Raw genomic sequence first — 24,919 nt, 5'->3', positions numbered from 1 at the left:
TGACGTCTGGCAGCAGCGTAATCTGGCGGCCTGATTAGCAGTGTGATCGTGGCAGCAGGCGGCACAGATGGGGGCACTTCCAGTCAGCCGGGGCGAGTTCAGGCGTTGAGGAGTTTGCACCAGAGATGCGCATAATTGAGAAGACTATTTTTTTCAGATCTGCTTCAGGGTTGTCCAAAAAAATCAACCTAAATCTTATCGTTCAACTACGGTGTGAACCTTTCTACATATGCTGGCCATGGCAGGAGAAGGAATTGCTATTTTCTCTCCTACTTGTTTTACTTTGTTTTCTACCATTTATTGGGTAAGGCGTGTAATTGTTTACTGTGAAGGTGAGTAAAGTACAAACTCCCTATTTTTGTAGAATTGATGTACTTTACATTAATTCTTATTTGAACTATAGTAATGAGCTGCAAGCTGCTTGAACAGCTACTACCTAAGTAGAGCGTTACTTTGTAACATATGGATCGGTTTCGGTTAAGCATATTAGAGCGATATATCACTGTGGCACTCAAGTTTCTTGACTATTTTTTGCATGTTTTTTGAAAAAAAAAAATCATTTGGAAACCGCTAATCTAATTTAAAAAAAACAGAGATGTACGACCAAAGTGCATACTTGATGTTGGTTCTTGCGTTCCTATGGGCAACCTCTTGGGCAGACGTCTGTAACCTGACACTCTCTGTCCCAGAGGGACTCCCTGCTTACACTGTAGTTGGCGATCTGGCCACAGGTCTGAGCGGGACCACTGTGGGGTTCTTTATTTCAGAAAGCCGTGACTCAGATGTTTTCCATGATTTAGAGATAGACCCAGATACGGGTATCATCTCCACGACAGGAGTCCTAGACCGAGAAAGCCGTGCGAGCTATGACTTTGTGGTAGCCACCTTAGCAGGGGAGGTGGTCAGGGTTTGCATTGACGTGATGGATGTCAACGATAATTCGCCGGTGTTCCCTTCAGAAATTGTGGACCTGAGGGTGTCTGAGTTGAGCCCGGTGGGAAGCCACTTCCACCTCGAAGGAGCTCAGGACCAGGATGAAGGGGAGTTTGGTATCCAGGGATACAGGGTCCGAGGGGAATATACGGGGGGGGTGTTCCGGCTGGAGCAGCATAGTGCTTCTGAAAACTACCTCAGCTTGGATATGGTTCTGGACAGGACATTGGATAGAGAAGTGCAAGAGTTGTACAGCATGATCATAGAGGCTTTCGATGGCGACACTCCCGCCCGAATCGGGACTCTGCGTGTTAACATCTGGGTTCTGGATGAGAACGACAACGCGCCTGTGTTCAACAAGAGCAAATATGAAGCATTTGTATGGGAAAACTCTCCAGTTGGGTCGACTGTGTGCCAAGTTCGCGCTGTTGATGAAGACAAGGGGGAAAATGCCAGGGTCAGCTATGAAATCAACCGGCGCCAGAGTGTGAGCGAAGATTTCTTCTCTGTTGATGAGACCACTGGGATTGTGTTTCTCAGTAGGCCTCTGGATTTTGAAGAACAGGTGGAGCATACATTTAATTTAGTCTTTTTTACCAGACCATTGCTGATTTCTTTAAGATGATAATCATGTGTACTCAACATGTTCGGACAGGCTTTCCACGAAGTGATTGTCACAGCCAGAGACAACGGAGTCCAGCCAGAGACAAGCAGCACCCTTGTGGTTGTGAATGTACAGAACGTCAACGACAATACCCCTACAATCAGCGTGCTTTTTCTTAGCGAGACCGGAGATGCAATTGTCACTGAGGCAGCTGATATTGGAGACTATGTGGCGCGGATTTCCGTGTCCGACCCGGATGGCCAAGGGGAGAGGGTGTCAGTGCAACTAGAGGGTGGAGACGGGAAGTTTGCCCTCAAGCAGACAGAGGACTTTCTTTACGCACTGTGGGTCTGCGGTGAGCTGGACAGGGAAGAGAAGGATCTGTATGAGTTGAAGATTCAAGCCTTGGATTTTGGCAGTCCCCCTTTGAGATGCGAAACTATTCTCCTTGTAAAGGTGGCTGATGCTAATGATTGTGCCCCGATCTTTGATAAGGATGTCTTTTTGGTCCGGGTCACTGAAGATGCTTCTAAGGGGACTTCAATCATCAAGCTGGAGGCCTATGACTCTGACATTGGAGTCAATTCTGACATCTCCTACTCAGTCCTCAAATCTGACTGGGACTGCCCGGTGGCCGTAGAAGCAACATCCGGCCTGGTCTTTACAATAGGAGATCTGGACTGGGAGAAGCAGCCGGAGGTGTGTACACTTTTAGTGATAGCGGAAGATCAAGGGGAACCATCCATGTCGTCTACCACCACCGTCAGCCTGGTGTTGGAAGATGTCAACGACAATGAGCCAGTTTTTCAGCAGAGACTCTACAATGCCAGCGTGATCGAACACAGCCCTGCAGGAACATGTTTTTTACAAGTGAGTAACAGACACCCAACAAATTCTCAATAAAATGTTTGCAAAATGTGGCAATGTTTGCTGTGTATAAAAGGTTTTATTAGGTTTGATGAAGATTCTCAAATGTTTTTTTTAGTTATTTTGAAGAATTATCTTTATGAACAAGACAAAATTGCAATTCATTCTAACAAAAAAGTAAAAAAAAAATGCAGGTGATTTTGCATGGACTAAATTGTTTTGAACTTTTACGAAAATACATGCTTCCAGTTGAGCAGAATAAGTTTTTGGAAATGTGAACATTGCCATAGATTTGATAATAGTTCAAGCAGCATGGCGCAAGGATATACGTTCAGCTACCAATCTCCCCGTGCTGAGTTTGCATGTTTTCCCCTACGTAAGTTTCCTTCTGGCACTCAGGTTTCCTCCAACATTTCAAAAACATGTGCGGCAGTTTGATTGGCAGGTCCAAATTGTCCCTACATATGAGGGAGTGTATGAATGGTTGTATGTTTCTATGTGCCCATTGACCAGTTCAGGGTGTCCCCTGCCTACTTCCCCAAGTCAGCTAGGATGGGCTGCCCTTGTGACCCTGGTGAGGATAGGTAGTGAAAGAATTGGATACATTGATTGATGGTTGGATGGATGGATGGATGGATGGATGGATGGATGGATGGATGTGTGGGTGGGTGGATGGATGGATGGATGGATGGATGGATGGATGGATGGATGGATGGATGGATGGAAGGAAGGATGGATGGAAGGAAGGATGGATGGATGGATGGGTGGATGGATGGATGGATGGATGGATGGATGGATGGATGGATGGATGGATGGATGGATGGATGGATGGATATTGAGAGAACAAATGTTAGCTCCATTTAGTTTTCAGTTTGTGTTCCTCGATAGTTCATAAAGAGAATTTTTATTTTCTTAAGTCCTGATTCAATTCCAAAATGTATGAGGGTCCATCAGTGTTGTTGTTGTTTTTTAAACAATGGTTCCAGTGTTGTTAAACAACAGAAGACACGTGTTGCCTGTTACCACAAGACAGCATTCTTGTATGTGCTGATAGAATGAGTAACAGCAATATGAAAAGTCCAATGTTTTTAACTGGTAAAAGTAAATAAATTGTGTTAATAGTATTATGTGAGGTATAAGTATGGCAGACAATTGTGGCCTACATTTTTGCCACTGCTTAAGAAATGTTGTTAGTTTTTGCTCGAGACAGAATTGACTTAAACGTTTGCAAAACATAAGTACAACCAAAACATGATATAAGCTTCTGTTTCACATGTTTACATAGTGGATTTTCCTGTATTTTTACTAGGTTTCAGCCAATGACGCAGACGGACCAGGCTTTAGTGTTCTGGTCTATTCTTTGCTTGATGACTTTGAGGAGTTGAACCAATACCAGAACCAGAACTCTAACCTGTTCCACATTAACTCACATACTGGAGAGCTTTGTGTCTCCCGGGACATCGACAGAGACACTGGACAGACTGTCTATGACATCCTGGTCAAAGCAGAGGATCCGGTCTGTAGAAAATTACATATATTAAATAAATCTCAAAGCTTGTCTTGGATGTTAGGTCAATCGACGATCCGTAAATGGTTTCTGTTTCTATGAAGCCATAGAATAATCGAAAATCAACTGTTTTTCATATTTACTAAATGTTAAGCCAGAACAACAAAAATTGAACTGAAATATCTGTTTTGTTTTTTGAATGCAGAAGGTTAATGTATGTACATACTGTATATTATTTCATTAAATATAGTGTACGTATTATCCTATTGTACGTATCCATAACTCTGTTCCATTCCTGCCTTGGTAGGGAGGCCTTTATGCACACGTGTATGTGCATGTTGAGATCCAAGACCTGAATGACAACACGCCAGTGTTCCACCCAGAGCATTACGTCACCAGCATCAGTAGTCATGCGGCACCTGGAACTGAGATTCTTGGAGTGGTCGCAACGGACGCTGACTCTGGTCAATTCGGCCAAATCACTTATAACATCTTGCCAGGCAATCTCTCTGCTCTGTTTGCTCTCGACAAACAAACAGGTAATCAAAACTGCCTGGTAATGAAACATATTTACATAGATTCAAATCCATCTACTTGCATTCCCTCAGCAGGGATGCTGTACCTCGTGTCACCTTTGAGTCACATGGGAGCCTCCACCATCAGGTTGAACATCATGGCAAAGGACGGCGGGGGCATGTCCTCAGTTCGATCGGCACAGGTTATTGTCCATATTTTGGCCAGCATCCAGGCTCCGCCTATCTTCCGGAAATCCCGCTACGCCTTCACCGTGCCAGAGGATGCCCCTCAGGGAACCAGCGTGGGCACAGTACTAGCTACAACCCCAAAAGGTACATTTTGTAAGTCAAATTTATTCAAAACTGTCTTCAGGTGTCCCTGTTTATAAATAAGGTCAAGAAAAACATTTCAACGTAAATTGTTAACATATCTATCTTTTGCAGTTTTGTAAACAGAAAAGACAGTTTAGCCTTAAATTAACTATGCACGTATTTTGTTTCTGAACATCAAGCTCTTGATACTTACAACAACATATTTAAAAAAACAAAGTGTGCTTTTTCGTAATAATCCAGAGCACCACATTTATGTGACCAATGAGTCCTCTGTGCAGCATCTTTGAGGGTCTATAAGTGCGGACTGCATCTAAAGCATTTTTGTTATTGGTAACTGTCATGTTTCTCTTGGCATCAAAGTCACAGTTAGGTTTAACATGTTTTCTAACTGTTGCATTAACAAATCATTGTTTTACTCATGAAAGCAGTGAAATCAAGGTTTTCAAATCATCAAAGGTAAAACATGTGTTAACACCTCAAAAGTCTTTGATGTATAAAGTTTGACATACATGAACTACTCTTTTGCAGAAATGATCAAAAACAAGAATGGTGGCGAGATCGCAATTTCCTGCTAATAAAAGAAAGTACTAAATGTTAAAGTCGGAGAAGCACTAGCTATGTAATTATTTTTCTAAACAAAAAGCCATTTAAGTATCTGTAACACAATCATCCAAAGTGGTAAGTGTTGAAATTTTAACATTCGTGTTTTAAACCTCCAACACATAGCAGTATTTGGTGTACCCATTTATGATCATCATAATTATCATTTGTGTTCTTTAAAAAGTGCCAGTGCTACTTCCAGACAACGCTGCCCTTTAATCTCTAATCCCCTACAAATAGATTATCGGATAACAAACACCAGGAGAGCGCCAATAAATGCATGTACAATTGTGTGTTTGAAGTTAAAGGAAAAACCTGGCAGTGTGTGAAGCTTAACAGTTGCGCAGCAGTCACGTGAGGCCACTTAATTAATTAATGGCATCATTCCTTCAAGATTAAACAACAAGGTAAATCCAAAGCGTCATTAAGCCAGTCTGCAATCTTAGTACGAGTGTCTGAGTGTGATATGACAAACACTTAATTCAAAGGTTTTAAATCCGCTGTAATTACTCTTTGCTTAGTGAGGACGCCTTTGGTGTCCACGGAGGCAAATAACTGTATGACATTTTTTCAAATTTTAAAAAGAAAGAAATAGTTTGCAGTTGGCCAAGGGATCTCACAGCCTTCAATGATCCATCCAGAGTGCATCACCCTTTCCAAAGGTGAGAGCAGCGGGTAAATTTTAATGTTATTTCTTATTGCTTACAGACTCGACAGATTCGGTATCCTATCGAATCGCCTCTGGCAACCCACAGGGTCTGTTCTCCATGGAGTCAAAGTCGGGCCAGATCAGCACAATGAAATCTCTGGACCACGAGTCTGTACCGTACGCCTTACTCTTCCTGCAGGCTTACACCCAGTCCTCCCCTGTCTGCAGTGAGGCGCAGGTCAACGTTACTATCGCCGATGTTAATGACGCGTCACCTGCGTTCCTTAAAGCCCGCGATGCCATCTTCATGTCAGAAAACACCATGCCTGGCACTACAGTGTACATTGCCCACGCACACGATGATGACAGTGGGCCTAACGGACATGTGACTTATCATTTAAGAGGTCAACACTCTGGGCTGTTCACAGTGGACATGAATCTTGGAACCGTTACTCTCGAAAAAAGCCTGAGAGCAAAACCTCGGGAAAGGTTTGACGTTACAAAAATTACCGTTCCTTTATGTTTTTTTTTAACTACTGCTTCATCAATAATAATCATTTTGGTTCTTGTGATTTTTCAGTCCAATTCTATTAGACATCACAGCCGAAGACAGAGGAAATCCCGTGCGTAGCAACACCCTGACGCTAACAGTGAATGTGGACCAGGTTGCACTGGGCGACTGTTTGGCCTTTGAGTCGCTTGTCTACCAGGTGGAGATTGGCGAGGCCTACAATAGAGATTCCAGGGTGATCCAGGTGAAGGCCCACCACACCCATGAGGCCTGCAACACCATGGATCTAGTTTACTCCCTGGAGGAGGAAGCGGGCCTACCTCCACTACCGTTTCGTATCCATCCCAAAAGTGGTTGGTTGTCCGTTTGTGACGATCTGGACTATGAAACGAAATCATCCTATCGCTTCAGAGTTGTCGCTACATCAGACAAAAACAACACTACAGCAACAGTCTTGGTTCTGTTGCTGGATGTCAACGACAACCCACCGGTTTTCAGCAGGGCCACATACCACTTCCTACTGTCGGAAGGGCCGTTACCCCAGGGTCTGGTAGGACAGGTCAAGGCCACCGACCGTGACTCAGGGAAAAACGCTCGGCTGTCATATATCTTGCTTTCAGATGGAAAGTCCTTCCGTATTAATGCTGAAACAGGTAAAACTACCTACCCGACATATTAATAGCATCAGCAGGTGTGCCATTTGAAGATACACTATATTTTGCAAGTGGCCAGGATACTCAGCTCAATAATATAAGACTCACTTTCTGCGATTTGCAGGCGAGATTGTCAACTGGGTAAAGTTAGATAGGGAACAGCACAGCCAACACACTCTGGAGATTTTGGTTTCTGACCAAGGGAGCCCACGGCAGACCGCCAATGCTACTGTCCACATCCTTGTCACTGATGTCAACGACAACTCACCACAGTTCATTCACATGCCGGCTAGCAAAGAGCGCACTGTGCAGGTCAGCATTATATTTGAATGTAGATGGACAGGTGTGCAGATATTCTGTTGAATAAACAGAAGTAACATTTTATTTCTGAGAATGAATATTTTTTTATAGAAATGTTACTAAAAAATGATAAAAATTGCAAAAATTGGTAATAAGAAGTTACAAATAATACAAGTAAAATAAAAAAATGCAACAAAAGTTACCTAAACAACTTACCCCATACTACCTCCTGGGATTGAGCCTCAACAAATAATGAATTCTAGTCAAGACACTTGTTGAGAACAATTTGAAGGAACAACTTATATTTAGTACATCATGGCTTGTGTTCACGACATAGACCTTAACAAAGCAAAAAGAAGCAGAGTATTGGTTTTCTGGAAGCAATTTCTAAGGGTGGTATGGCTCTAAGCATTTTCAATCGAAATTTGCTTTGGTTTGAAGAAGAAACACTGCTTTACACTATATGTTTCAGAAAGAAATAACTGTGCATTAGGGTGGTCCTTAATGGGGGTCGAAATTTTTTGGGGGGAAATATTGGGCTCTGACCCCCCGCGTATGTTCTTATATCGATAAAAACACACTGTGTGCAATTTTGAACAATTTGGATAATATTTAGAGGTAGCTCAACGACTTTGAAATTTCCCAAAATGGTAAAATTTTGGCAATTTTCGAGAAAAAACGGAAATCTTAACCCTATGTGTACGGCGTTTTAGAACATCCAATTTCAGTCCATTGCTTATAACACAAGAAAAGTTACAAGTAACTTTGTACACTAGGTCTGATATAATGTGCGAAAAATCCTTATTTTTCATACCAAAATTTCAGAGGCCTTGAGCGACCTCTAAATATCCTTTGATTGTGATGAAACTTTGCCTAATTACGTTTTGTATATATTGGAACATATTCAAGGGGTCAGAGCATGAAATTTTAAAAGTCGAAAAATAAGGACCACCCTACTGTGCATATCCCTACTTTCAATCATAATTTTTTAAACAATTAAAAAATAAAAATTAGATGCCATTTTCAGATGGCTAGTGACACCAGTACAAGGCATTTTTTCTGCCCACAGATGTGAAAAAAAAAAAACAAGGTGAATTTTGAGGTAATGTTCACAAAAATACAGTTTTACTCAGAATAACTCATTGTTTTATTTTACTGTTAGATACTTCCTGGAGTACCATCCGGGTCCTTGGTGACAAATGCATTTGCCAAAGACTTGGATGCTGGTGAAAACGGAACTGTCACTTTTTCATTGCTGACTGGTAAGTAATTTTCTCCCAAACCTAAATTACTCCATTTGTCTGTTTCTTTAACCTTCTATTGTGTGTTTTAGTCTGGAATGAAGGTCAACATTTGAAACATTTTGAGATTGATGGAAGAAGCGGCGACATTAGGACAACTTTGCTGTTCCAGCCCAGTGCAGAAAGGACATACACCCTCCAAGTGACAGCCAGAGACGGAGGAACTCCTTCACAAGAGGAAACTGCACTCATTTACGTAAAGGTACGCTTATGGCTTGATTTTACACGCACCAAATTAATTTGTGCCATACAATTGCACAAATTTACCATCAGAGGGTAGCATTGGACACGTTTACCTTTTGTAGCAGTTGAGGCTTCATTGCCTGCATGAAAACTCCACACAGAAACTTAGTCCAGGGTTTCACATCAAACTCTGGAGTACTGAATTGTGAGGAAGATCAAAACAATGATCATAAACTTCCAAATCTAACCAAGAGTCACTTGCATGTCACTTTTAGAACAATATCTCATATTCTACTTTTAAATTTGTGCATCCTTCCCAGGTTTGTGAGTCAGAGGTCCAATCATCCCAAATTGTTGTGAGACACTTGTGGGTCAGAGAAGACGAATCACCGGGAACTATTATAGGTTCTGCTAACATCGTGTCTCTTGGAAGGAACCTTAGTTACTCCATTACGAATGGCAATGGAGACTCCCGCTTCGGCGTCAAATCCCAGTCAGGCAATGTCTATGTCTACCAGCCCCTGGACTACGAGGCGGCTACCCAGTACTTACTAACTGTGAGCATTGAGGACGACGTTGGCAATAATGTCACAGTGCAAGTGTTTGTGACCATACAGGATGTGAATGACAACCTGCCTTGGTTTCCAAACAAGATGATAGAATTTGCATTGAAGGAAGATGCCGTCATTGGGACTCTGGCATTTGCCTTTTGCGCCAGAGATGAGGATGGGACATACCCAAATAGTGCCCTGCGGTACTCCCTTACCTCACCACCGGGCCTCCCCTTGCATTTGGACCCTTGGACAGGGAGATTGACCGTGGCGGCGGTTCTGGACCGGGAGTTAAAGACGGACTATGCCTTCACTGTAACTGCGGAAGACCAAGCCAAGAGGCCGGAGGAGCGTATGCAAGCGTCAGTGATAGTGAGAGTCTTTCTGCTGGACGTCAACGATAATCGTCCCACGTTCAAATCGGCGGATGTAGTCCAAGTGGCAGAAGATGCAGCGGAAGGAAGTTTGCTCCACCGTTTTGTAGCGGTTGATTTAGACAAAAGTGAAAATGAGTCAGTTTCTTACGTGATACTGGCAGGAAACCAGAGAGGGTTGTTCACTCTGGAAGAAAAATCAGGTACACACACACACCTGTAGACCATTCTACTGTAACCATAGTAAAATCAAAAAGTTGAACCCAGAAGTGATAAAACACACACGTTCATTGTTCAGGACTCTTGCGGCTGTCTGCACTGTTGGACTTCGAAACAGCACGGTTTCACAGACTGGAGGTGGGCGCGGTAGATGCAGGGCTGCCTCCTCTCTCATCTAGCCAGATGTTAACAGTAGAGGTTCTCGACGTCAACGACCAACCGCCCATTTTCAGTCGCGACGTCTACCTCGCAAGCGTGGCTGAGAACAGAGAGCCCACTGAGACGGTGGTCCAAGTGTCTGCCACTGATGAGGATTCAGGTACGATGAAGTCATTATTAGTCGCTGTTCTTTTCCATGTGAATCAAAATGACCAGCCCTGATTCGTGACAACTTCTGTCAGGAATCTCCAAAAATACCCAATAGCCCCAACTCAGCTGCATGTCCATGGTCTTCCTGACATGAAAAACAGCACAATTGAAATCAGTAGTTGTACAACACAGTTGAGCTTGTATAAATAGTTCATTGAGTAAAAAAAATAGTCCACGCTAGGGTCAGTCACGCACTCACTATGTTGCTGTGCCATGCACTCACTGCAATAGCATCGTTTTTTTTGCCAGCAGTTCACGAAAACCTTGCAGAATAGAAATAAACAACAGAACGAGAAATAATTTCACGAGTCTAAGCTCTAATCACGGACGTTTATTTTAACACGGGCCGCCTTCTCCATCCCATTTATTTGGTTTGCTGCTGTCGACAGAGGAGCTCTGTTGAAGTGCTGTTGACGGGTGTTTTGGGAAGGGGTCTGGGGGGGCATCACCAGGGGTTCTTGCAAACATTCTAGGAGGTGCTTAGAGTCCAAAAACAGCAAGCAGGGGGCTTGAGGGTGGATTTTGGGGGTAGGGTGGTGCTGGCCAAGGAGTAAGGGAGGGTCTGAAAGGACTTTTCTGGTGATGTTGTTTAAAATCCAAGCCATCTGTGCCAATATAGAATGTGGTTTTGGCCACTATTATTGACCTTAAATATCAAGATAAGAAAAACATAGAAGCTAATCAGCCTTTTTTTCTGAAGAAACATTGAGTATCATAAACATTTTTAAAGGAAAATATGAAACAGATTTCTTTTTTTTCTTTTTATATAAAGAAAATTGTGTTAGACAAAATGCTTTCTATTATAATCATTTATATTTGTACTAGTTCTTTCTCTTGGTTCTCTATCTATCTATCTATCTATCTATCTATCTATCTATCTATCTATCTATCTATCTATCTATCCATCTATTCATCTATCTATCTATCTATATTTGTCTTTGTCTAAGCTCAATTGCATGTATAGTAAATGCCATAAAATAAAATTATTTACAATAAATAGTATTGTATAGTATTATAGTAATAAAGTATAATAAATATAAATATAATAAATAAACTATAGTATAGTAATAAAAAAAATGTAAATCATATTGTCATGTAAAATTTGGCACTGGCAGTGCAGTACAAGGACTATGTCCTCAAACTTGTTTATAATTTGTATTGGGAAAAAAATGGAGGGAAAAAAATAATTTAAATCATTATCAATCATTATCAATCATTGCAATCTTTATTTGAAGAATTAATTCTTTATTTTTTTAAAAAATTGTTGATTAAAGGTATATTAAGGTTGTACTATTGATATAATATTTTTTCATCAGAAAAGTCTGAAGCAGACTTTTAAAGGCTATTATATTGAATTGTCTGATTTTATGTTTTCGGGGAATTTCCCCCTGTTATTTTCTGAATGTTGTTTTGCTTTGTTTTATTCTGTTTTAAATTTCAAAATTAAAAGAAAAAGTCTTTGTTAAAGGGGGTAATTACTGCAAATAGGAATACATATACATATATACAAAAAAAACAAAAGGTAGTAATAAATAATCAATCAACACCTCAAACCAACCTTAATCATTTAATTTCTTTCCAACATTTGTAAGACTCTTTCCCTCTAAACCTTTTCCGAACATTTTTAACACCATAAGAAAATGAAACCGTGAAAATGTTTCCTAAAAACCCAAAAAAGTACGAATGAAATATATCCAAAACTTGTCCCATCACCTACCAAACGAAATGTCAGAGTATTTTAAATAAATGCGATATCCCTCCAAATGTTTATCTTCAACCTGACCGAAAAGGTCTGCTAAGTCTCCATTTTTGTTTTCTCTGCTCAACGCATTCCCCAGAGGAAAATGCAGTGGTGTGGTACAGTCTTTTACCAGGCCCAGGTTACGAGCTCTTCAGCATCAACCCATACACCGGCTTAATCACCACGTCGACCTTCTTGGACCGCGAGCAGCAGTCACAATTCACCTTGCGAGGTAGGAGTTGGACCAGACGTCAGAGCTCCAATCAACACATTCATTCCATGTCACTCATGCAGACCAAATTGTTTGCAGATGTGCCCTCAGTCAACATGCTGAACCATTAGGCTCAATCATGAAACCTAAAAACAGGAAAAATGGTCGAAAGCTGTGACAGAATTACACAGAGCTATTTATCAGTGACAAATACTCAAACATGTGGAGGAAAAGCAGAGGCAAAGACAAAACATACCATATATATTTACTTTTGCTTGAGTTGAACAATAATAGATAGAGGACTATGGGGATCTTAGTTATCATCGGTATATATTAATTATTCTCCGAGACGAGCCATTTTGAAGACATCGTGTCTTGTCTTCCTGAGCTGTGATGTCATTGGAGGAACACCAGCACCTTGCCAAGCGGTCACCGTATCCTATATGTATATATGTAACGCCTTAACCCCTCGGAATGAACCAAGGGACACGGCGAAACCGCCGCTGACGTCATGCAAGCTGGCCAAACAACGACGTCAACCAGAGCAAACCAAACAGGAAAGCCCTCGGCAGCCCCGACGCTAAGGGGAGCTAGCGGACATAATAATACAAACAGTGACACACGCAGCGAAACTCACAAGCGAGAAGAGCAAAAATAAGCGATATGCAATGGCTCTTCATTACAATTTCTATCTGTTTCTGAGGTGGCCTCAAATGTTTTGTTAATGGGATTCACCATTTTAAAAGTGTTTTGTTCCTTCAATGACATCACAGCTCTACATCGAACAAGCCAGATGGGTCAGCTTTGAGACAAAAGTTTTCAAGTCTCCCGATGCATGAAATATTTTACAACGTATCTGCAAAAATTGTGGGGAGGAACACTACAGGTTCTTTGCCTAATTTAAAAAATCTGTCCTCAAAGACCGAAAGCGATGAAATACCTCTGGAATCCTTCCAGTCGTGTCAGGCTTTTTACCACTGTTAAGAAATCAAATATGTGGAGAAAAAAATTGGACAAAGAAAAAATGTGTCAGAAAGTAGAGGAGCTTCAGTTGTTATATCCTGATTTCTGTCCTCAGTCCAGGCCCGTGACAGCGGCCCACGGGCCCTTTCCAGCACCGCCACGGTCCTGTGCTCAGTGCTGGACGACAACGACAACCCGCCAAGATTCTCGCGCTCTTCCTTCCAGGTCAGCATTCCGGAAAACCTGCCGCCCGGCATCGTGCACACAGCCCGGGCATCTGACACGGATGTTGGAGAGAACGGCACCGTTCGCTACTCCCTCTTAGGTGAGGACGTTATGTTTGTAGAAAAAATTGCTTTAAAGTATATTTATTTGATTCAGAATCTAATTCGGTGGTTACCTAATTGACCAGAAGATTGGGCCCACGGTTTCCCAACAGAAGTAATTCGACATAGCCTCATATTTTCTCCAGCATTTTCTTAAAGGAAGCGATACTGTAAACGTTTTTAAATTTTAGCGTTAAATTGTCGATTTTTCAGTTCATTGATATGGATAATGGTTGATCAGTCCAGAAGGAAAATAGTAGAAGCACAGAAATAAACAATGCACGTGTTTGACACTAACAAACTACAGGGCGGCATTATCTCCAGGTAGAGCGCTCGTCTTGGGATCTAGAGGTCACAGGTTCGATTCCCGGCTTGTCCGTGTTATATGTCGAAGTGTCCTTGGGCAAGATACTGAATTCCTAATACCCCCAATAAGTAGGTAGGCGCTTTGCATGGCTGACTCCCTATTGGTGTGTGAGTATGTGTGAATGGGTAAGTGTGAAGCACATTGTAAAAGGCTTTGGGAGGTCTTCATTGACTTGAAAAGCGTTATATAAATGCAGACCATGTGCCATTTACATTTATTTACATGACGAATGAGAATTGAATCCTACAAAAGAAAAAAAAGGGCATTGTTGACAAGCAGAAAACGGGAACGGGAAAAGAAATTCGGTAGAATTAGTGAAATGATTGATCCATAAACGGTGTTAAAACACTTAACTTACTTAATTGATCAAGAATTATTTTCATAGCATGTACGAGCTACTTTCTTATTAAATATGTTGAAGTCAATTAAGTCAATTCTTATGCATACGTTTTACATGTGTTTGTCTTCAGGCGAGGACTATGGCGCATTTGCAATAGACAGCTTCTCGGGCGCCATCAAGACGCTTCGGATTCTGGACCGCGAAGACCATCCAAAATACACAATGACCATACAAGCCCGTGACAGTAGTCTGGCCCCTCTCAGTTCCACCACGCAACTACAACTAATCCTCCTGGACCAGAACGACAACGCCCCGACTTTCACGCAAGACAGCTATCGTGCCACCATTAGCGAAGGTCTTCCAGCTGGAGCGACAGTCCTGAGCATCACAGCTCTGGATCCTGACCATGGACCCAATGGTGATGTGACGTACTCACTGGTGGAAGATAGCAACCATGGTGCCTTCACCATCCACGCCACCACCGGAACAATTTGGACCACTAAGACCCTTGACCGGGAGACCAAATCCCAATACTCACTGAAAGTCTTGGTAACAGATAGTGGAAATGAAGGCCGGATGAGTTCGTTGGTGTCTGTGATGGTCCTGGTGGACGACATAAACGACAACGCTCCTGTCTGCCAAAGCAATCCTGTCAATGCGCGAGTCTCTGGTGAGACACTTCCAAACCAAGTGGTCGGCACTGTGACAGGGATAGACCCCGACCAGGGCCTCAATGGAACTGTTCGGTATTCCCTGCCTGATGGCAACGAGAACCTGTTTGATATCAACGGGGAGACGGGCGAAATTTCAATGAGACGGCGGGTGAAGGCTGGGTTCCCAGGCAAGGAGTTGCGGGTAGCGCTAACAGACCGTGGAAATCCCGCCCTAACATCTAGCTGTGTGGTGTTCGTCCGACTCAAGGGTGACATCCAAGACTTGCAATTCACACACAATGTTTACAATGTCACTATTGCAGAAAATAGCAAAAAGGGTAAGTGGCATTGTTTTTCTTTTTTGACAATAATACCTTTTTGTATTTGGGTAAACGTATTTGAATCCAGATCGAAAATCGGGGGAGATCTTCATTTTTCTGGGTATACTCATTGTGTGTATTGCATTTTGGAGGGGGGTCAGATCTATGATAAATTCTGTAGTCTTAGAAAAAATTGTTAAAGGTGCTGTCTGAAATTAGAAACTTGGTTATTCTCTGTCGCCATCACCTCATGATCGTAGCCTTGGTCAGATCAAGCATGGTGCGCAAGTACTCGCATTTTAAATTAACTCCTTTTTCATCTTTTTGGGGTTTTGGATTGGCGTTTGGACTGTATTTGAATTTCATATATCTGACCCTCCACTGAGTTTATTTCTGTTTTCACACTGCAACTATTGTTTGGACAGCAGCCCCTTCTTCCCTTTTTATAACGTCAATTCTTTTTTCAGGAACTTGGATCTTAACAGTTGATGCCAGTCATCAATCTTTTGGCCAAATGGAAAATATATTATATTCCATATTCCCCAAAGACAGCGATGGTGTGTTTTCCATTGATCCCCACACAGGTAACGACATGCTGAAGTAGTGGAACCTTTAGCCTTGCACATAAGAAATTTCACAATATCTTCTAATCATCGAATTTCATTTTCCATGATGCAATCCGCAAAAACATCTTTGAAATGAATTTGTGCCATTATTCTTTGCTAAGCGCTTGATCTGGGAATTATTTCCAGGCCCCACAATTGGGAGTCATGTTCCAACCTTCTTGATATAAGAGAGCAATGAGATACCTATGTTGTTCAAGAGGTCGTGGACTGGACTGGAATGAAGTCCATAGCTTGCTTCGTTGAAATTGAGAAATAGAACAACGATGTTACATGTTCACTAAACTTGTTTACTGATGTGCAAGGTGAGATCCGAATATGCAAGGACGATGCTTTGGATTTTGAGACAACCCCCCAGTTGGAGCTACTGGTCTTGGCAGAGAGCGGCGGGCAAACAGCCCACTGCAAAGTAGTGGTGACCCTGCAAGATGCCAAAGACAAACCACCCATTTTTCTACAGGAGGCCTACCATGCGGCCGTGTGGGAGGGCCTAGAACGCAACACTTACGCCATGCAGGTGGGTGGCCGGAGAGTTAAAGATAATGGTTAAATCACCGTCCTTTACCATCCTTACATAAATCAGTCCCAACTTTTTCAGGCCCCCTCAACATTGTTAATTTTTATGTCAATTTTTTTTCTATTTCCCTCAGGTTTCTGATCACAATACAGGCAGTGAGGCAAAAGGGCAAACTGAGTTTTCCATCATCTCGGGGAACCTTAACGACGCATTCACTCTAAACTCACTCAGCGGGATCCTCACCACCAACGTGATGCTTGACCGTGAGATCACGTCCTTATACAAGTATGCTAAATTTCAAACGGTTAAATGATGAGTCCATAACCCTGGTTTGAATTGTAATGAGTTATAATCCCCAGCAGGGCCAGGACATGCAAGAAAGACCAGTCACCTTACAATTTGTTTCATTATAACCAGAGTTGGGTAGGGTTACTTTAACTGGATTACTTTTGGATTACTCCAATACAAAATATGCTAATAAAAGACAAAATAAACTAAATATGAATAAAACTATGACTCACAACACGTGGTAAGCTTTCTCTCCTGGCTTTGATCTCTGTGATCTCTGGCAAAACTAACATAAAATGCGACAGAAACAAAATGAAAATAAATCGAAACAGCTTGCCAACATCATTTTTGCCGTTCCATGTATTCCGTTACTCCCCAAGCCTGCACAAAATTTAGTAGTTTTATTCATATTTAGTTTATTTTGTCTTTTATTTGCATATTTGGTATTGGAGTAATCCAAAAGTAATTGAAAGTAATCCAGTTAAAGTAACCCTACCCAACCCTGATTACAACTTACTGACATATTCTTCCAATTGTTTAGATATTTAGCGTTCTGGTACATTGCCCTTAAAGGGGTTACGATTAACCAACATCCTTTTATTAACAATGAGTACGGAAACCATGGTATATATTGCCGGGATTTACATCGAAGAAGTAAGATGACTTGTCTTTTTCTGAAATCCTGCGCTAACAGTCCTCATATATGATTGCCTGGTGACTAATTCTAGGATTTCACCAGTTTAATGGCCAAAAGTCTGCTTCAGTAAATCATGATTCATGTATGGATCTTGTTCACATTACAGGTTGATGGTTCAAGCGTCTGACAAAGAAAAGCCTAACCTCAGCAGTACTGCCACCATATGGCTCCAAGTGATGGATGTCAATGACAACCGTCCTGCCATCCCCCCAATAGACGCCGTACTTATATCTGAAAGTAAGACCATTACTGACTAATAAGACCTTCAAAAAGTAAGATCCTCCTAATGTCAACTCTATCTGGCAGATCTCCCAGCCGGGTACGTGGTGACACAGGTGGTGGCAAACGACGTGGACTTGGGCCCCGCTATCACCTTCAATTTTGCAGGAGACACTGGTATGGAAGGCCCCTTTGCTATGGACCAGTACACCGGTGTGGTCACACTGACCCGAGAGTTGGATTTTGAGGAAGACGCCGAGCTCACGCTGACCATATGGGCATCGGATTCTCTCCACCAAACGCCCGGGAAATTGATAGTTCAGGTTGTGGACGTTAACGACAACAGTCCAGTCTTCAACCAGGTTTCATACCAGGTTTGTGTGAAAACAACATAGTGACTGTAACCACTTTCCAATTATTTGTGTAGGGGGTCAGTAAAACTTACAGATTGCTCATTGATTTTTGAGTTTAGGTGCAGTTGTCCGAGTTGGCTCTGGAGGACACGTTTGTCTTAAACGTGACAGCAACAGACAAGGACTCAGGGTTGAATGGCAAGATCACCTATAGGCTTCTCTCATCTCCTTTGCAAGGCTTTTACATCCAAGCACACACTGGTAAGAACTTGTAAGTGTTCAATAAAATCTTGTCCGTTTGCCAAAACCACTATGCAAGTTGTAAAAAGAATCCAGTTCAAGTTACAACAATGAAGCTCTTTGTGAGTTGAAATGATTAGCTCCAATTCCAGTTCCCACAAAAGATTGCAAAGTCTGGACTGGGAAGCATTTTCTTCATACTTTTGGAAAAGTATCATATCACAAAACGTAAAAATACTATAAATCGCCACTTAAGTACCACATTAGTAGGCGATGATGTTTTTTTGTAAAATAACAGAGTACCATTACACTTCCTTTTAATGTCACATTTTTGCTCTAAGATTTTTCAAGAGCTTAAGTTCATTTATTTAGTTTTTTTTCCAATATGCTCAGGAACCTCAGCATTAAATACTGTGTTGGAATAAATTCCCAGCTTCCGGTGTAACAAGTCAAACCTATACTGCTATCCGATACGCAACTCTCCAAGCTGAAATGGTCTCCTTATGTTTGCAAAACAATAAATAGCCCAGAGAAAATTAATGAAGCCAATGTGTAGAGAATTCAGCAGGGCAATGCACTGAAGTAGGACCATAAATCAGTCAGTGGGGTAATACGTTACCACTCCAGAGCTTTGTAATGGTGTGCACATGGTTTTGGTTAAAACAAAGGAGGTGCACGGGTAATGCTAACAAGCGAAAGGACGTGTTAATAGTTCATGTGTTGTGTGGCCCTACAATAGCCGTACTGAGACTTCAATGAAGTAGACATTTTTGGAGCAAACTATCATTTTCAACATTGGAGTGTTCTGATAAACTTACGACTGTTGAGTCGATATTAGCTTAGGATTTTTATTTGACTCCACGTACCCTTTTTACACTGCACTCGATTGTTGCATCAGAAAGGAAAACCTTTTCTTTGTGGAAGAAACAGGCAACCGTAATACAAATGGCGCACCCTTTCTTAATGAATTATAGAGAATTTTGAGTTTTTAAGTTCTCTAATACTGAACAGGGGCAAAAAATCTTGAACAGTACTCTTTATGTCACTTTTTCTGTGTCACAAATCCCAGGAAGAGTCCACATTTCTTATGGTTTTGTTCATTCCCTTCATGGTGTAAATAAGTAACCAAAATACAATGTTTATCCTTTCTACCTAGCTTATGGTATTAATTATTTTGTCTTTTAGGTTCTATTTTCACCAATAAGCCCATTAAGGCAACAGACAACGGCAACCCTGTTCGACTTATTGTCGAGGCCCGGGACAAAGGAAACCCCATGCTCTCTACCGTTACCTCTGTCGACGTGCTGATCCTGGACGCTAACGACCACGCACCGCTCTTTCACCAGAATGTATACACCGTCACTGTGCCAGAGGACACACCCATTACCTCCACGCTCTTGACCTTATTTGCTTCTGACCAAGATTGGAGCCCCGAAAACATTCATCTGGATTACGCACTGGTGGCAGGAAATGAAAGGAGGCGTTTCTGCTTGGAAGTAAAAAAGACACAAGTGGAGAATCGGATGAAAAGTGTCGGCCTGTTGGTGCTGTGCAACCCGCTGGACCACGAGACTGTTAACAACTACTCGCTCACTGTGAAGGTATCTGATCGAGGGACGCCTCAACTAAACAGCTCTGCCTATGTCATAGTGACTGTCTTGGACTGTGATGACTATGCGCCGTTTTTTGCAAGTACAGAGTACCACACTCAAGTCAGTGAAAACAGCCACCTGGGTACCAGCCTATTGTGGGTCAATGCATCTGATCCAGATGTACAAGTCAACAGTCTGCTGCATTACGATATTATATCAGGGAACAGCAGGGGGCATTTCAGGCTTAACCCAGAGTCTGGACTTTTGGTGGTTAATGATTCATTAGACTATGAGAAACACTCTGAATACATCCTCACCATTCGGGTGACAGATGTCACAGACTCTACAGAGCATCTGAAAGTTGCATTTACTGTGGTGTTTATTACAGTATTGGATGAGAACGACAATAGTCCCTTCTTCCTGTTCCCCATTTTTAATTGTTCCGTGCTGGAAAACCTTCCGGCATTTTCCCATGTCTGTTCCATCCGAGGTGTCGATAAAGACATGGGTGCCTATGGTCAACTTACCTACTCAGTCCTGTCCACCTGTTTCGGCGATTTTGATGCAATGACAATCAAGGAGTCTGCCTTGGCTTTGGACCCCCACACTGGTGATATTCACACCCGGCAGACGTTGGATTACGAACATAAGAGCGAGTACTGCTTGTTTGTGGAAGCCCGGGACAAGGGCAACAAGGCAGCCACAGTCAGAGTCCAAGTGTCTGTCAAAGGAGTGGACGAATTTAGTCCACTCTTTGCTCAGAATCAGTACCACTTCCCGCTACCCGAAGACACGCAGCTGGGAGACACAATCGGCTACGTAATGGCAATGGACCAGGATCAAGGTGTGGACGGGTTGGTGGAATACTCGCTTTTGGACCCACCGCCGTTTTTCTCTATCAATAAGACCCTTGGCCGCATCTATATTTCAGCACCTGTGTTCCGCAAATGGGGCAGTAGAGATCTGGTACAATTGGTTGTGTCTGCCAAGAGTCCCAGACTAGGGTCCAGGACGAGTTTGTGCCACGTTTATGTTAATGTCTCAAACTCAGCCAGGACAATCGTCGGCCTGCCACTCGACAGCCACTTGCTTATTCTGAGCATCTCGCTCGCATTAGTTCTTCTGATCCTCGTTGTCTTCGTCATTCTGGTGCTCAAGACAAAACTGAAAGAGGCTTGCCTCAAAAAGATGACCCCAAATCTTAACCAACCAGACCGTGCCTTCTCCCTGCAAGATATGAAACCTTGTATTTTGATCAAAAACTGTGATGAATCCAACCGCCATACGCCGTCCAACTGGAGTGGCCGTGGTTCGGCAGAAGGCGAGACAGCCGAGGATCAGGAGATCAAGAGGATCAACGAGTACCCTTGCTCCATACGAGACGTTAATCATACTTTGGAAAACGCAGGCGGTAATGACTCTCAATGCCACGCTTTGGATGTTGGTCCGAGAGACTTTGTATCTTCTGGGGACTGCTTGGTATCGGGGATGGCCAGCATGGAAAGTCTGCACCATTTCAGAGAAGAAAGAGGAGGCGAGGCACTACTTGTAAGGATTAGAGAACCAAATTTAGAATCGAAGTCTGCAGATTCCCTTTCCTCCCTGGAAGCTCTGAATGGGGGCAACACAAGGGACTACCTGCTGGACTGGGAGCCTTGCTTCCAGACTCTGGCATCGGTCTTTAGGGACATTGCAATGCTCCCAGACCAGGAGCTTCAAATGGGCTTTGAGAACTCGGAACAACCTCCTCCGCTTATTACATCCGTGGCCCAGCCGGGGCTGCGGACCGTTCTTCCCCGCAAAGCGTCATTGGCAACCACTCTGGGGCGGCGGCCCTCCTACCCCAGGTACATCTACTCCCCCATGATTAGGAACACAGGACTAACACCGACGGCCATGACACCAACGTTCTCCCCTTCCCTTTCGTCGCTCACCCTTAGGACCTCTCCAATCACATCTGACGCGGGTGGTATCAGGCTAGACTCGGGGCCCCTCACCACAAGCCTTTTAGAGACAGAAATCCAAGTATGAGAACGCATTAAGCTAGAGCGCATTTGAGCCTTCAAAACATGAGCTTTGTAACCAAGAAAGACATTCCCATCATGAGGACAAATCCACTCCTGTGAGAATTTCAACTGTACCACTTATCTGTTTGTCATTGTGAAGAAGGTAGAAGTCTACCTAACACAAATATTACCTTTTCTCGAGTTTTGGGGGGGATTAGGTAGAGGTCTACGCTCTGCTATGTAGCATTCTTGCTGTATTGACCAACAAAGCTGTAATTATAACAACAAAAAGGACTGTGATGCAGCTTTCCTTATTTTAGTTGACTTACTAGATATGTTTTCTGTTGCTATTTTGCTTTAAAATTAAAACTGTTGCATTTTGGATTGGGATCTTTATGGCTTCCAATGAATTTACTTTGAACCCATTTTTTTCTTATCGGGGCCTCCAAAACATAGTTACATAGGCCTCTAGCCTCAACCTATGCCTGTAAAAGGGTCCTAACTCAGTTGTTAGCGGAGAATACAATATAGTCCGCAGTACCTTAAACGTAGCAAAGCACAAGTCTTAACTTACTCTGCATTCTGTACATCATTTTAGAATTTTGCAAAATGATGGAAGTTCACATATCGGCCTCTGCCTGTTTTACTGCTCAGGCTAAGCAAACATTGAGGCGTACAGCTGCTGAAATCTCTGCCAGAGGTTTGGGCTGGAACAATAAACACTGCAGCCCTGAACCTACGTGTAATCACCTGTAGGCTCACTGTAATTTATTGACCCGCGTTTATGCACGGCTTAGTTCTTTGTTTCCCATTTGTGATTCCAGCCCAAAGGAGAAGATCTCTCACCAAATCAGGTAATCTGGCAGACCAGAAACAGAGTATTTTTAGGAGTTGCTGGTAAGGAGCGGTGAGCTCATGTGCACCCTCTTCAAAACACTCTTACTTCTGGCCTGAGGTGGATCGTTATCACAAACTCATTCCATTTGCAATATTTAAGGAAATTGCTTGAACATGCTTAGCAGTCAGGAAAAAAGGCAAAAACATTCTTATGTACTAATGTACAACGTGGCACCGTGAGTAAAAATAGTATGATGATGAGATCAAATCTAATGCTTTTTCTATTCTCATCTACAATCCAAATAGCCTGATGCAAGCATGTTCAAAGTCTGCCCCAGTGGCTAGTTACGGTTTGTAATATAAATGTTACTGGCCTGAGGCCTCTGTCATAGAATTGATCATTTGTCGCGCACCAGTAATTTTGACTGCAGTATAAAATACATTGGTACAAAAAAAAAAGCAACACATTTCACCAGATAATGGCATTAGCCCTTTGACCACCTTGCTCTTGGCTTTCTGTGAGAATTTTAGCCCACCCCATTTCTGACATGAGACTGTAAAAATAAAAGGTAAGTTGACTGTGAGGGCCGTTGCTTCCAGGACATGTGGAGATTGAAGTATTTTCTTCACTCAATTTTCTTGGAGACTGTGGCTGTTTTTAAATATCTAGAGGTACGCTGTGGAAAGGTGAAGAAACTAGAAGCTGTTTTAACGGAACAGCAGGGCTTTTTCAGGAGACCCCACGGGTCAAATGAAAACGTTACACAGCTACGAGGTCGAGATGATGATTGTCAAGCACTGCAACCGTCTCACAGAGGGTAAATTTATTGGAGACTGTTCAAAGAATGCCAGGCTGAATAGTTGACCCTACCCTCACACATTTTTAGCTTACCAAATCTGGAAAAAAATTTGGACACCCCTGGCCTACTGGTTTTGATTCAGTACTCTCGCAGGGTTAAATTCCTATTGCGTCCAATGCTGAACAAATGAGGTCAGCATATTTGTGGAGTGATCAAATCGTTGCTCAATTAGGGTAATATTCTACCGTAAAACCTCTGGAAAAACACCAAAGAGCTGGTATACACGAATAAAAACGGTATAAGCAAACAATAAGCTTCAATACCAGACGAGCCATAGCCCGTTACCGGTCTGCAGCCTACCGGTTACCAAGCCCTGTTTTAGAACACTTGTTTCAATTTTGATGACAATCGACACAAAAAGAAAGTATAGAAAATGTCCATTATTGTTTTTACCAAGACACACAAAGGCAGCAGCAAATTGTTTGCGCAATCCCGCTGACGGACATCTAAACAATAAACAGCGTCGGCCTCCTTGGAGGAGGTAATTCATCACAGAGGTCCTTACGCTCATGAGAAGCATGTGGAAATTTTGCTCCCCAACGCTTTCCGCACGGTCCCAAAGGGGCACGGAGAAGCTAGCTTGTTATCGCTCACTGACATTTGGAAATCACTTAAAGCCTTTTTAGGGAAGCTCGTGTTCCAGTCCCAAACTTTGCCGTTCTGACCTCTGGCAAAAATTAAGTTGGTCAAAATGTGTTTCTCTTTTGGACCAAAACACAGAAATTAAATTTGTTGATGATCTTACGTTACTTTGGGTGTCCTTAGTGTTCCTTCTAAAACAGGGGTGGATATACTACGGCGCACAGTCCACATGTAGCCCAGCAGGATATTTAATTTGACCATCGAATGAAAATACTGAAAATACAATGACAACATATATACTAGTAATAATAGTACGATTAATAAAAATATTTTCTCTGTGTCTACTACAAATGTATTACTACAGAACTACTACAAAGCTAAACATCAAAACAAGGACCTCATATATTTTGCTTTCACTCTAAAAAGAAAAAAAATTACAGGAATACTACGTAATACTACTACAGTAATACAATAATGCAAAAATACTGCCACAGAAATACTGCTATGAAATACTTTTAGAGTATTGCTACAAAATACAACTACAGTAACACTACAAAAAAGTAAATAAATATTATAAAGATCAGCATCCATTAGAACAATGTACTGTACAACTGCCACTGTGAATACAGTATACACATATTTATTACATATCATTATTTTACTTTTCTATCGTTTTACGGATTTTTTTATCTTTTGAATATGTTTTACCTGCCCT

General features: G+C 42.3%; 1 protein-coding gene across 1 annotated transcript; it reads left to right on the top strand.

The window, feature by feature from the left end:
- The first annotated feature begins 595 nt into the window (after nt 1-595).
- Nucleotides 596-22,287, top strand: dchs2 (dachsous cadherin-related 2). The gene is made up of 22 exons (XM_088342916.1): nt 596-1,498; nt 1,589-2,407; nt 3,714-3,920; nt 4,219-4,450; nt 4,523-4,759; nt 6,068-6,497; nt 6,589-7,172; nt 7,297-7,484; nt 8,635-8,734; nt 8,806-8,975; nt 9,277-10,084; nt 10,180-10,419; nt 12,308-12,442; nt 13,500-13,709; nt 14,548-15,408; nt 15,858-15,974; nt 16,319-16,530; nt 16,664-16,815; nt 17,622-17,752; nt 17,822-18,108; nt 18,207-18,348; nt 19,513-22,287. The coding sequence occupies exons 1-22, from the start codon at nt 596-598 to the stop codon at nt 21,948-21,950; spliced, it is 9,603 nt and encodes a 3,200-aa protein (XP_088199042.1). The 3' UTR covers nt 21,951-22,287.
- Nucleotides 22,288-24,919: the final 2,632 nt, after the last annotated feature.

This window comes from Urocampus carinirostris, chromosome 8, assembly GCF_059441175.1.
Source record: "Urocampus carinirostris isolate Australia breed hairy pipefish chromosome 8, RoL_Ucar_1.0, whole genome shotgun sequence".
Taxonomy (NCBI): domain Eukaryota; kingdom Metazoa; phylum Chordata; class Actinopteri; order Syngnathiformes; family Syngnathidae; genus Urocampus; species Urocampus carinirostris.
This window is presented reverse-complemented; position numbering and strand designations above follow the sequence as displayed.

Excerpts from the sequence above, each read along its gene's own strand:
- dchs2 (XM_088342916.1), top strand. The coding sequence starts at position 596 with ATGTACGACCAAAGTGCATACTTGATGTTGGTTCTTGCGTTCCTATGG. Across the intron at positions 8,976-9,276 it reads CTGCACTCATTTACGTAAAG|GTTTGTGAGTCAGAGGTCCA; the intron begins GTACGCTTATGG and ends CATCCTTCCCAG. Across the intron at positions 17,753-17,821 it reads CGCCGTACTTATATCTGAAA|ATCTCCCAGCCGGGTACGTG; the intron begins GTAAGACCATTA and ends TCTATCTGGCAG.